Source organism: Oncorhynchus keta, unplaced genomic scaffold (assembly GCF_023373465.1).
Source record: "Oncorhynchus keta strain PuntledgeMale-10-30-2019 unplaced genomic scaffold, Oket_V2 Un_scaffold_5444_pilon_pilon, whole genome shotgun sequence".
In the NCBI taxonomy this organism is placed as follows: Eukaryota; Metazoa; Chordata; class Actinopteri; order Salmoniformes; family Salmonidae; genus Oncorhynchus; species Oncorhynchus keta.
The window spans coordinates 247501-260000 of NW_026290960.1; the positions used below are offsets into that span (position 1 = coordinate 247501).

Here is a 12500-nt window from a genome sequence, read left to right on the forward strand (position 1 = left end):
CAGACTTGGTGCCCTACCCAGCCCCTCTACAGGACGACAGACTTGGTGCCCCACCCAGCCCCTCTACAGGACTACAGACTTGGTGCCCTACCCAGCCCCTCTACAGGACTACAGACTTGGTGCCCCACCCAGCCCCTCTACAGGACGACAGACTTGGTGCCCCACCCAGCCCCTCTACAGGACTACAGACTTGGTGCCCCACCCAGCCCCTCTACAGGACTACAGACTTGGTGCCCCACCCAGCCCCTCTACAGGACTACAGACTTGGTGCCCCACCCAGCCCCTCTACAGGACTACAGACTTGGTGCCCCACCCAGCCCCTCTACAGGACGACAGACTTGGTGCCCTACCCAGCCCCTCTACAGGACTACAGACTTGGTGCCCCACCCAGCCCCTCTACAGGACTACAGACTTGGTGCCCCAGTCAATGGTCAGATCAATAACAACTCCAAGTAAATGTGTCATAATCAACTTGTTTGTGTTCTACTTTAGAACTAACTTTTACACATCATCTAAAAGTTATTGGGCACAAACGGAACTCTCTCTGGATGTTTTGATTAGTCATAATGACGTATTTCATTCCAGAAGAGTTCCAATCTGAACCTCTGCAGAACTATGGCAGGACTCGTGACTAGGGCTAGGAGTTTGCCTGGTCTGGTCACATGGTCAGGTCATGAAAGCCTCGTGGCACTAGACGATACCTGAGTGTTTCCACAACAGCAGTTGGTCTGGTGTGAAGAGAAGACAAGAAGGGAAGGAAAGAGGGGAAACCCATCATGAACTGGGTCAACTGACTTTCCTGGAGACACTCCAGATATCATGTTTATACAGAAATCTGTCCATCTTTTCCACATTTCTCTGCTAGACACACACCCTTCCTTTCCTTTCCTCTCTCCCTCTCCCTTTTTCTCTCCCTCTCCCTTTCTCTCCCTCTCCCTTTCTCTCTCCCTCTCCTTTCCTCTCTCCCTCTCCTTTCTTCTCTCCCTCTCCCTTTCTCTCTCCCTCTCCTTTCCTCTCTCCTTCTCCCTTTCTCTCTCCCTTTCTCTCCCTCTCCTTTCCTCTCTCCCTCTCCCTTTCTCTCTCCCTCTACTTTCCTCTCTCCTTCTCCCTTTCTCTCTCCCTTTCTCTCCCTCTCCTTTCCTCTCTCCCTCTCCCTTTCTCTCTCCCTCTACTTTCCTCTCTCCTTCTCCCTTTCTCTCTCCCTCTCCCTTTCTCTCTCCCTCTACTTTCCTCTCTCCCTCTCCTTTCCTCTCTCCCTCTCCCTTTCTCTCTCCCTCTACTTTCCTCTCTCCTTCTTCCTTTCTCTCTCCCTCTCCTTTCCTCTCTCCCTTTCCTTTCCTTTCCTCTCTCTCTCTCCTTTCCTCTCTCCCTCTCCCTCTCTCTCTCCCTCTCCTTCCCTCTCTCCCTCTCCCTTTCTCTCTCCCTCTCCTTTCCTCTCTCCCTCTCCTTTCCTCTCTCCCTCTCCTTTCCTCTCTCTCTCTCCCTCTCCTTTCCTCTCTCCCTTTATGTATGTATGTATGTATGTATGTATGTATGTATGTATGTATGTATGTATGTATGTATGTATGTATGTATGTATGTATGTATGTATGTATGTATGTATGTACACTATATATACAAATGTATGTGGAAACCCCTTCAAATGAGTGGATTCTATTTCAGCCACACCCGTTGCTGACAGGTGTATAAATCTCCATAGACAAATATTGGCAGTAGAATGGCCTTACTGAAGAGCTCAGTGACTTTCAACGTGGCACCGTCATAGGATGTAATTTTTTCAAAAAGTCAGTTTGTCACATTTCTGTGAAGAGGTTTACATGGCCGAGCAGCAGCACACAATGCCAAGCATCGGCAGGAGTGGTGTGAAGTTCGCCACCATTGGACTCTGGAGCAGTGGAAATGTGTTCTCTGGAGTGATGAATTCCACTTCACCATCTGGCAGTCCGACAGACAAATCTGGGTTTGGTGGATGCCAGGAGAACCGCACCTGCCCGAATGCATGGTGCCAACTGTTGAGGAAGGTCATTTCCTGTTTCAGCATGACAATGTCCCCATGCACAATACGAGGTCCATACAGAAATGGTTTGTCGAGATCGGTGTGGAAGAACTTGACTGGCCTGCACAGAGCCCTGACCTCAACCCCATCAAGCATCTTTGGGATGAATTGGAATGCCGACTGCGAGACAGGCCTAATCGCCCAACATCAGTGTCCAACCGCATAAATGCTCGTTGTTGAATGGAAGCAAGTCCCTGCAGCAATGTTCCAACATCTAGTGGAAAGCCTTCCCAGAAGAGTGGAGGCTGTTATAGCAGCAAAGGGGGGACCAACTCCATATTAATGGCCATGACTTTGGAATGAGATGTTGGACGAGTAGTATGTACAGTATGTATGTGTGTGCCTGTTTGAGTGTGCGTGTGTGCATGTGTTCCTCAGCTGGTTGAGTTCTAAGCCCAGTATCAGGGTGGGACAGTCTCTAGGGACAGACACACACACACACAGAACACACACACACAAACAGAACACACACACACATATTGTACCCTGCATCAGCTCTATCTGAGCAGGAGAAGGACCAAATCATTTCAGATAAACAGAGAGCTTCACCCCAGAACCAAATCTGTCCTGTCAGTTATCAGTAACCCTGAAGGAAAGTAGCAGAGGCAAGGGGACCATTTCAGAGTAAAGACGCAGCCCATCTGTGTGTGAGGAGGACAGCAATTAGTGTTCTGCTGTTAAACTAAATATTATCTTTACAAGGTCACTGCTACAACCTCCAGGGGTCACACCATCGCTAGAGACAGAGACCTACGTACGTCTTGCATCTCCTCGTGTGTGTGTGTGTGTGTGTATATGTGTGCGTGCAAGCGTGTGTGTCTATGTGTGTGCACGTGTGCGTGTGTGACTACGTGTGCGCGTGTGTGTATACAGTATGTGTGCATGTTATAATGTGTGTGTGTGTGTGTGTGTGTGTGTGTGTGTGTGTGTGTGTGTGTGTGTGTGTGTGTGTGTGTGTGTGTGTGTGTGTGTGTGTGTGTGTGTGTGTGTGTGTGTGTGTGTGTGTGTGTGTGTGTGTGTGTGTGTGTGTGTGTGTGTGTGTGTACATGTTTTCTAAGGAGTTATTTTTGTGTCATTAATATCAAGAAAAGCTTCTGAAATCAAGAACAAAATTCTTAGTGCTGCAGACAATAATAATGATATTGAAAGCAAAACATAAATCCAAAAGTATCATTTTTCAATCCGCACACAAATGAATTGTAAATGAATGCAATAGTTTTAAATGATACATTTTCAATTTGCACACAAATGAATTGTAAATGAATGCAATAGTTTTAAATGAAACATTTTCAATCCGCACACAAATGAATTGTAAATGAATGCAATAGTTTTAAATGAAACATTTTCAATCCGCACACAAATGAATTGTAAATGAATGCAATAGTTTTAAATGAAACATTTTCAATCCGCACACAAATGAATTGTAAATTAATGCAATAGTTTTAAATGAAACATTTTCAATAAAAACTTGATCGTGATCAAATGCCTCCCTCTTCGCCTACAATAATTTTTCTGCCTTTTCAAGTTTGGCACATTCCAACAGCACCCCACCCTGCATCCCACTGATGGTTTGCCTCTGGAGCTAAACAGGGTTGGTCCTGGTTGGTCCCTGGATGGGAGACCAGATGTTACTGGAAGTGGTGCTGGAGGCCAGTAGGGCCACCCTTCCCTCTAGTCTTTCTCTGTGTCATTAAACATCCCACCTATCAAAACATGAAGTGGAGATAATACTCCAAAACTGGTTGACCAATAAGGATGCATCAACTATGCTACCCTCTAAACCCCGCCTACATGGAATGGATTTATATAGAGCCTTTATACTTACTGAAGTAAGTTCTGTTTTTTATATCTTGCTTTCAATATCATTACCTTTATTTTCAATAGTAACTCCATAGTTTTTTACCAGAGTTCAGAGCACACCAGGACGCTGGTGGGGGAAATCAACAGCAAACATCCAATACACCTGGACATTTTCCAGACCTCAGTCTTTTAGCAGATGTGGAAAATAACCGTCATTTAGGAACACAGCGTGACAGGCTCAGTGTTCAACAACAAACCATGTTCTGGACAATAAAACACACTGTTGTGTATGAAGCAAACATGTCACGCTGTCAACACTGTCAGCTGTCCTCATTCTGAGAACATGTCACGCTGTCAACACTGTCAGCTGTCCTCATTCTGAGAACATGTCACGCTATCAACACTGTCAGCTGTCCTCATTCTGAGAACATGTCACGCTGTCAACACTGTCCTCATTCATGTCACGCTGTCAACACTGTCAGCTGTCCTCATTCTGAGAACATGTCACGCTGTCAACACTGTCAGCTGTCCTCATTCTGAGAACATGTCACGCTGTCAACACTGTCAGCTGTCCTCATTCTGAGAACATGTCACTGTCAGCTGTCCTCATTCTGAGAACATGTCATCAACACTGTCAGCTGTCCTCATTCTGAGAACATGTCACGCTATCAACACTGTCAGCTGTCCTCATTCTGAGAACATGTCACGCTATCAACACTGTCAGCTGTCCTCATTCTGAGAACATGTCACGCTATCAACACTGTCAACACTGAGAACATGCTGTCAACCTCATTCTGAGAACATGTCACGCTATCAACACTGTCAGCTGTCCTCATTCTGAGAACATGTCACGCTATCAACACTGTCAGCTGTCCTCATTCTGAGATGAACATGTCACGCTCATTCAACACTGTCAGCTGTCCTCATTCTGAGAACATGTCACGCTATCAACACTGTCAGCTGTCCTCATTCTGTCCTCATTCTGAAACATGTCACGCTCATCAACACTGTCAGCTGTCCTCATTCTGAGAACATGTCACGCTATCAACACTGTCAGCTGTCCTCATTCTGAGAACATGTCACGCTGTCAACACTGTCAGCTGTCCTCATTCTGAGAACATGTGAGAACATCAACACTGTCAGCTGTCCTCATTCTGAGAACATGTCACGCTGTCAACACTGTCAGCTGTCCTCATTCTGAGAACATGTCACGCTGTCAACACTGTCAGCTGTCCTCATTCTGAGAACATGAGAACATGTCAGCTGTCCTGTCAACACTGTCAGCTGTCCTCATTCTGAGAACATGTCACGCTGTCAACACTGTCAGCTGTCCTCATTCTGAGAACATGTCACGCTATCAACACTGTCAGCTGTCCTCATTCTGAGAACATGTCACGCTATCAACACTGTCAGCTGTCCTCATTCTGAGAACATGTCACGCTGTCAACACTGTCAGCTGTCCTCATTCTGAGAACATGTCACGCTGTCAACACTGTCAGCTGTCCTCATTCTGAGAACATGTCACGCTGTCAACACTGTCAGCTGTCCTCATTCTGAGAACATGTCACGCTATCAACACTGTCAGCTGTCCTCATTCTGAGAACATGTCACGCTATCAACACTGTCAGCTGTCCTCATTCTGAGAACATGTCACGCTATCAACACTGTCAGCTGTCCTCATTCTGAGAACATGTCACGCTATCAACACTGTCAGCTGTCCTCATTCTGAGAACATGTCCATTCACAGACAGTCAGCTGTCCTCACTGAGAACATGTCAGCTGTCAGACAGACAGACATTCTGAGAACATGTCACGACAGTCAGACAGTGAACTGTCAGCTGTCCTATTCTGAGAACATGTCACGCTATCAACACTGTCAGCTGTCCTCATTCTGAGAACATGTCACGCTATTCAAACACAGCTGTCCTCATTCTGAGAACATGTCACTGTCAGCTGTCCTCACTGAGAACTGTCACGCTGTCAACACTGTCAGCTGTCCTCATTCTGAGAACATGTCACGCTATCAACACTGTCAGCTGTCCTCATTCTGAGAACATGTCACGCTGTCAACACTGTCAGCTGTCCTCATTCTGAGAACATGTCACGCTATCAACACTGTCAGCTGTCCTCATTCTGAGAACATGTCCATTCTGACAGACAGACAGACAGACAGACAGACAGACAGACAGACAGACAGACAGACAGACAGACAGACAGACAGACAGACAGTGAACTGTGATCCTACCTCTCTCACACTGTGCCCCCGTGAAGCCGTAGGTACAAACACAGCGGTTAGGAGCCACACACCGTCCTCCATTCTGACAACCTGTCTCACACACCGCTGCATGGGAGAGAGAAAGACAGAAATACACCAGAGATCTCAGGTTAGGATCCCACCTATAGTGTTTATACAGTGTATATACAGGTGGCTGTATATTGGTTGTACAGTGGTTGTGTAGAGGTTGTGTAATAGTTGTGTAGTGGTTGTAAAGTGGTCGTATAATGGTTGTATTGTGTGTATATAGTGGTTCTTACGTTGGCCACAGTGGTTTCCCACGTATCCTTTCTGACACTGGCAGTGGTCATCAGCACAGCTCCCACCGTTCATACAGCGGATGTTACAGTTTTGGACTGAGAGGGAGAGGGAGAGGGAGAGGGAGAGGGGGAGAGGGAGATGGAGAGGGAGAGGGAGAGGGAGAGGGGGGAGAGGGAGAGAGAGGGAGAGAGAGAGAGGGAGAGAGGGAGAGGGAGAGGGAGAGGGAGAGGGAGAGGGAGGGAGGGAGGAGGGAGGAGAGAGAGAGAGAGAGAGAGAGAGAGAGAGAGAGAGAGAGAGAGAGAGAGAGAGAGAGAGAGAGAGAGAGAGCGGGAGGGGGAGAGGGAGAGGCAGAGAGGGAGAGGGAGAGGGAGAGGAGAGGGAGGGAGAGAGGGAGAGAGAGAGAGAGAAAGCTTACAACACAAACACAAACACACAGATAGGGCTACACTTTCAGTACAAACGCACCAAAATTCCCTCCGAATTGTGTTTATCATAAATCCCATTCAGATATAATATTCGCTCAAATTGATTGTGTGAAAACAGATGAGCACACGGCCCAACACTGCTCTGAGCTGCTCTACTCAACGCTGCAACAAGGATTAGTAGATGTTGACAATGGAACTCTTCCAACACACACACCCATTCTGCCCTGAGACTGAACAATCAGCTTCACAGTTCAGCTGCTATTCAAGGGAGAGCGGCACGGCAAAATAGATCAATTCTTCATGAGCTCTGTGCTGTACTGTATGGTGGGTTGTTTTTGGAGAGTTATGTTAAGTTTTGGTGGAGTGTCGTTGCATATTTTAGATTCTGTGCAGCTAGTCTTTTCAGTAGGCAAGAAACAGGAGAACACTATTTGAAACAGAGTGAAACAGGGAGGTACTACCTGAACCTGTTCACTTTAATTTCTCTGTTTCAAAGTATTTTGCTACGGTGTGCCCTACTGAACACCACCCTGCTCCCAGCACACACACTCTAACACGACCAGGGAGGGAGAACCCTGAGACAGGATATAACATCATCCAATAGTCATGGTAGAAACCACAAAACAATCTGCACTGTAGCAATCACTGCCAAAACAACAGCCTCCCTCCTCCCTCCATCCCTCCTTCCCACCCACCCTCCCTCCTAGTACATGAGCTCTAACAGCCTCCCTCCTCCCTCCCTCCTTCCCACCCACCCTCCCTCCTAGTACATCAGCTCTAACAGCCTCCCTCCTCCCTCCATCCCTCCTTCCCACCCACCCTCCCTCCTAATACATCAGCTCTAACAGCCTCCATCCTCCCTCCCTCCTTCCCACCCACCCTCCCTCCTAGTACATCAGCTCTAACAGCCTCCCTCCTCCCTCCCTCCTTCCCACCCACCCTCCCTCCTAGTACATCAGCTCTAACAGCCTCCCTCCTCCCTCCATCCCTCCTTCCCACCCACCCTCCCTCCTAATACATCAGCTCTAACAGCCTCCATCCTCCCTCCCTCCTTCCCACCCACCCTCCCTCCTAGTACATCAGCTCTAACAGCCTCCCTCCTCCCTCCCTCCCTCCTTCCCACCCACCCTACCTCCTAGTACATCATCTCTAACAGCCTCCCTCCTCCCTCCCTCCTTCCCACCCACCCTCCCTCCTAGTACATCAGCTCTAACAGCCTCCCTCCTCCCTCCCTCCTTCCCACCCACCCTCCCTCCTAGTACATCAGCTCTAACAGCCTCCCTCCTCCCTCCATCCCTCCTTCCCACTCACCCTCCCTCCTAGTACATCAGCTCTAACAGCCTCCCTCCTCCCTCCCTCCTTCCCACCCACCCTCCCTCCTAGTACATCAGCTCTAACAGCCTCCCTCCTCCCTCCCTCCTTCCTACCCACCCTCCCTCCTAGTACATGAGCTCTAAAAGCCTCCCTCCTCCCTCCCTCCTTCCCACCCACCCTCCCTCCTAGTACATCAGCTCTAACAGCCTCCCTCCTAGTCCATCAGTTCTAACAGCCTCCCTCCTAGTCCATCAGCTCTAACAGCCTCCCTCCTTCCCACCCACCCTCCCTCTTAGTCCATCAGCTCTAACAGCCTCCCTCCTAGTCCATCAGCTCTAACAGCCTCCCTCCTAGTCCATCAGCTCTAACAGCCTCCCTCCTAGTCCATCAGCTCTAACAGCCCAGCCCTGCAGCTCTCTAACTCTGTAACTCTGAATCTCAGTTCTCCAGAGAAGGAAACAGAACAGATTTCTGCATCTGAGTTCTCTGTTTCACACCTCTCAACACCAGACATTGTTTATGCTGCCCTGTGGGAAAAATATTAGAAATATGACGGTTCCCATGTTGCAGACTTCAGTGATGTGTAACAGTGGATGTCTTTTTTAAATCTACAGAGGAGAGTTAGAGGGAAGCAGAGGGATGGGCGTGGTGGACCTAGACTGGCTGACTGGGTCCACATTTCTCATACATGGATCTAGAATATCTATTACCTGTGTCATATGTTGAAGTCCTTGTTAGTAAAGGCAGTGAAAGGCCTTTGCAATGGAAGAATGGACACCAGGCTAAAGTAAGGTGGTGATAGACTACAGTCAGATGTGGGATGGGGTGTGGTGGGCCTGGGGATAAGGCTGTTCCTTCCTAAACACAGTTCACATTTATCTGGCTCATACAGGGAAACTAAGGGCTGGATTCATTCAGTAGATCAGCGTTATAGCTGCTTTTGCGGAGACAGCATTCTCAGTAAACGCTCTATATGTGATCTCAATCAAAAATGACCTTCACATTTCAACCGCACTACAATGCAGATGTTCGGCGCTACGGACTGAATCCAGCCCTAAAGTCCCTGTAAAGCAGTGTTCTATCTGAATGTGTAGAGATACGGTTGATAGACACTGTTGTACATCATTCTAGCTTATTGTTCTGCTCTGGTGTTGGTCTGACAGTACCTGACATGGATCCACAAGAAGGAGAGATGGATCCGGTGGGACAGGTACACATGTTGGGTCTGGAGCAGAACCCATCTCCACACGAGCTCCGACAAATAGCTGCAGAGGACCAGAGAGACAATACATGTCAGTACAACACACACACCTCAGAACCACACACAGTCTGCATGGATCTATAAACACAGTCATCTGAGTTGATTATGAGGAGGAGAGATTATCCTCATCTTACAGGACAGCACATTCAAATGTTATGCCCATAGGGCCTAGAGTTTGTGCAGGTCAAGTTACCTGGTTAGGAAAAACTCTGGTCCCTCTAGTCTACAATAGAAGGGTTTTTATTGGCTGTCACTAGCTTCTCCCCCTTCAGTCTCTCACTGTAGAGTTGACCATCCCAGCTAACCAGAAGAGAGACCTCATCAGGAGCTTTCATTTGAAACATACAACTCCTGTTGGCCAAACATGTCTGTTCTGTTGCTCAGCCCTCATCATGGCTGGTATGGGGTTTAGTACTGTAATACTGGAGTCCATCTGGTAGGACTGTGGTGCTGCTATTTTCTACACAGAATTCACTACTTTTGGGTGGTCATACAGTACAGACTTAACGACTGTATTCAGGCAGGCAGCCTGGAGCTGGTACACCCACCCCCGATCCCGCCTGCTACCATAGCAACCAGCCCAGTCAGGTAGAGGGAGGCAGGGAGCATGGGGAGAGTGATCCTGTGTCCCAAGACTCCACTGCTAAACAATGTCATTAGAGGCAGGCAGCCAGGCAGGCAGGCAGGCAAGCAGGCCGCAATCCCAATCCCAATCAAACAGTCCTGTGCAACCCACCACCCTGCTACGGGCTTCCTGAACCCAACTCTGGTACAAGTTCCCTGCTTTCCTGAGAGAGAGAGAGAGAGAGAGAGAGAGAGAGAGAGAGAGAGAGAGAGAGAGAGAGAGAGAGAGAGAGAGAGAGAGAGAGAGAGAGAGAGAGATGCCTGCTACTCTCTGGCCAGGGCAAAATAACATCTCAGAGAGTAGACCCATTCAGACTCAGGAGACAAACTGACATCACCTTTCATTTGACTGAAGTATCACTTTACTGTTTCACTTATCTGATCTGAACAGTTCAGGCTCACTTTAACCCTGGCATTATAGAATATCATGTTGGTCCCACGCACATACTGTATAGTAAGTAGCCTACGGACTGGGGTCATTGGCAGCTTGAGGGTTAAACACCTTCAATACGTTTTGATTTCCAGTCTTATCAGAGTATGACGGGATAGCTAAGTCTTAATGAGTTAGTTATCTCAGAGCCATGCTGTGTCCGGCTAAGCTAATTGGACAAACAGCACTAGCTGCCCATACAGAGAGCTGGGCCGCCTCCCTACTGCGCCACAGGACATTGTGGGCCAGGACCACAGCGTTCTGGAACAGGACCGGGTTTGGGCCCGCCCACCAGCCTGGCTCAGACACAAACACACTAACCTCATAGTGTTACAAGCACTCATCATACTATACTCAACACTACACAGTACACCCTGCCTTACCTTCACAGACATATTACTATGAGACAGTCAGTACACCCTGCCTTACCTTCACAGACATATTACTATGAGACAGTCAGTACACCCTGCCTTACCTTCACAGACATATTACTATGAGACAGTCAGTACACCCTGCCTTACCTTCACAGACATATTACTATGAGACAGTCAGTACACCCTGCCTTACCTTCACAGACATAGTACTACGAGACAGTCAGTACACCCTGCCTTACCTTCACAGACATATTACTATGAGACAGTCAGTACACCCTGCCTTACCTTCACAGACATAGTACTACGAGACAGTCAGTACACCCTGCCTTACCTTCACAGACATATTACTATGAGACAGTCAGTACACCCTGCCTTACCTTCACAGACATAGTACTATGAGACAGTCAGTACACCCTGCCTTACCTTCACAGACATATTACTATGAGACAGTCAGTACACCCTGCCTTACCTTCACAGACATAGTACTACGAGACAGTCAGTACACCCTGCCTTACCTTCACAGACATATTACTACGAGACAGTCAGTACACCCTGCCTTACCTTCACAGACATAGTACTACGAGACAGTCAGTACACCCTGCCTTACCTTCACAGACATATTACTATGAGACAGTCAGTACACCCTGCCTTACCTTCACAGACATAGTACTACGAGACAGTCAGTACACCCTGCCTTACCTTCACAGACATATTACTATGAGACAGTCAGTACACCCTGCCATACCTTCACAGACATAGTACTACGAGACAGTCAGTACACCCTGCCTTACCTTCACAGACATATTACTATGAGACAGTCAGTACACCCTGCCTTACCTTCACAGACATAGTACTACGAGACAGTCAGTACACCCTGCCTTACCTTCACAGACATATAACTATGAGATAGTCAGTACACCCTAACTTACCTACACAGACATATTACTATAACACATACACAATATGTTAGGCTTCCCAAGAACACATTTGCCCATATACATGAACTACAAACAGCACAGAACAAATAGTAATATGCAGAAGCATTGTGTTTAGAAAAGCATGGTGTGTAGATAAGAGACAGTAGACAGAAAACAGACAGAGAGAGACTCACGGACGATGCACTGGTTGCCCCCTGTTAGAGTCTTCCATCCTGGACAGCAGTAGGAGTTGAAACGAGAGCCACACACATTGGGCCTGCGGAAGAGGAGAGACAGACACACAGTATCACTGGTTAAACACTTTCTGGAGCCCACACGCACCTCATTCTACAACCATGGTCCTGTCTGGAGACCCCCTGGTTAAACACTTTCTGGAGCCCACACGCACCTCATTCTACAACCATGGTCCTGTCTGGAGACCCCCTGGTTAAACACTTTCTGGAGCCCACACGCACCTCATTCTACAACCATGGTCCTGTCTGGAGACCCCCTGGTTAAACACTTTCTGGAGCCCACACGCACCTCATTCTATAACCATGGTCCTGTCTGGAGACCCCTTGGTTAAACACTTTCTGGAGCCCACACGCACCTCATTCTACAACCATGGTCCTGTCTGGAGACCCCCTGGTTAAACACTTTCTGGAGCCCACACACACCTCATTCTACAACCATGGTCCTGACTGGAGACCCCCTGGTTAAACACTTTCTGGAGCCCACACGCACCTCATTCTACAACCATGGT

General features: G+C 48.1%; 1 protein-coding gene and 1 long non-coding RNA gene across 3 annotated transcripts in view; both read right to left on the reverse strand.

Annotated features, from left to right (window-relative positions):
* The window catches only part of fbn1 (fibrillin 1), a 170125-nt gene that overhangs the window by 148632 nt on the left and 8993 nt on the right, over nt 1–12500 (reverse strand). Inside the window, 4 exon segments of the mRNA XM_052516796.1 lie at nt 6102–6197; nt 6392–6487; nt 9298–9396; nt 11932–12014. Of these exon segments, the coding sequence (XP_052372756.1) occupies nt 6102–6197; nt 6392–6487; nt 9298–9396; nt 11932–12014 (374 nt within the window).
* LOC127929128 (uncharacterized) overlaps nt 12024–12500 on the reverse strand; it is a 1785-nt gene continuing 1308 nt past the window's right edge. Inside the window, exons 3-4 of one of the 2 annotated variants that reach the window (XR_008133296.1) lie at nt 12482–12500; nt 12024–12414 (exon numbers count right to left, since the gene is read on the reverse strand). The exon at nt 12482–12500 is cut by the window's right edge and continues 115 nt beyond it. This is a non-coding gene — a long non-coding RNA (uncharacterized LOC127929128). The remainder of the gene's footprint in view (nt 12415–12481) is intronic. The other variant, XR_008133297.1, reaches the window with a different exon arrangement.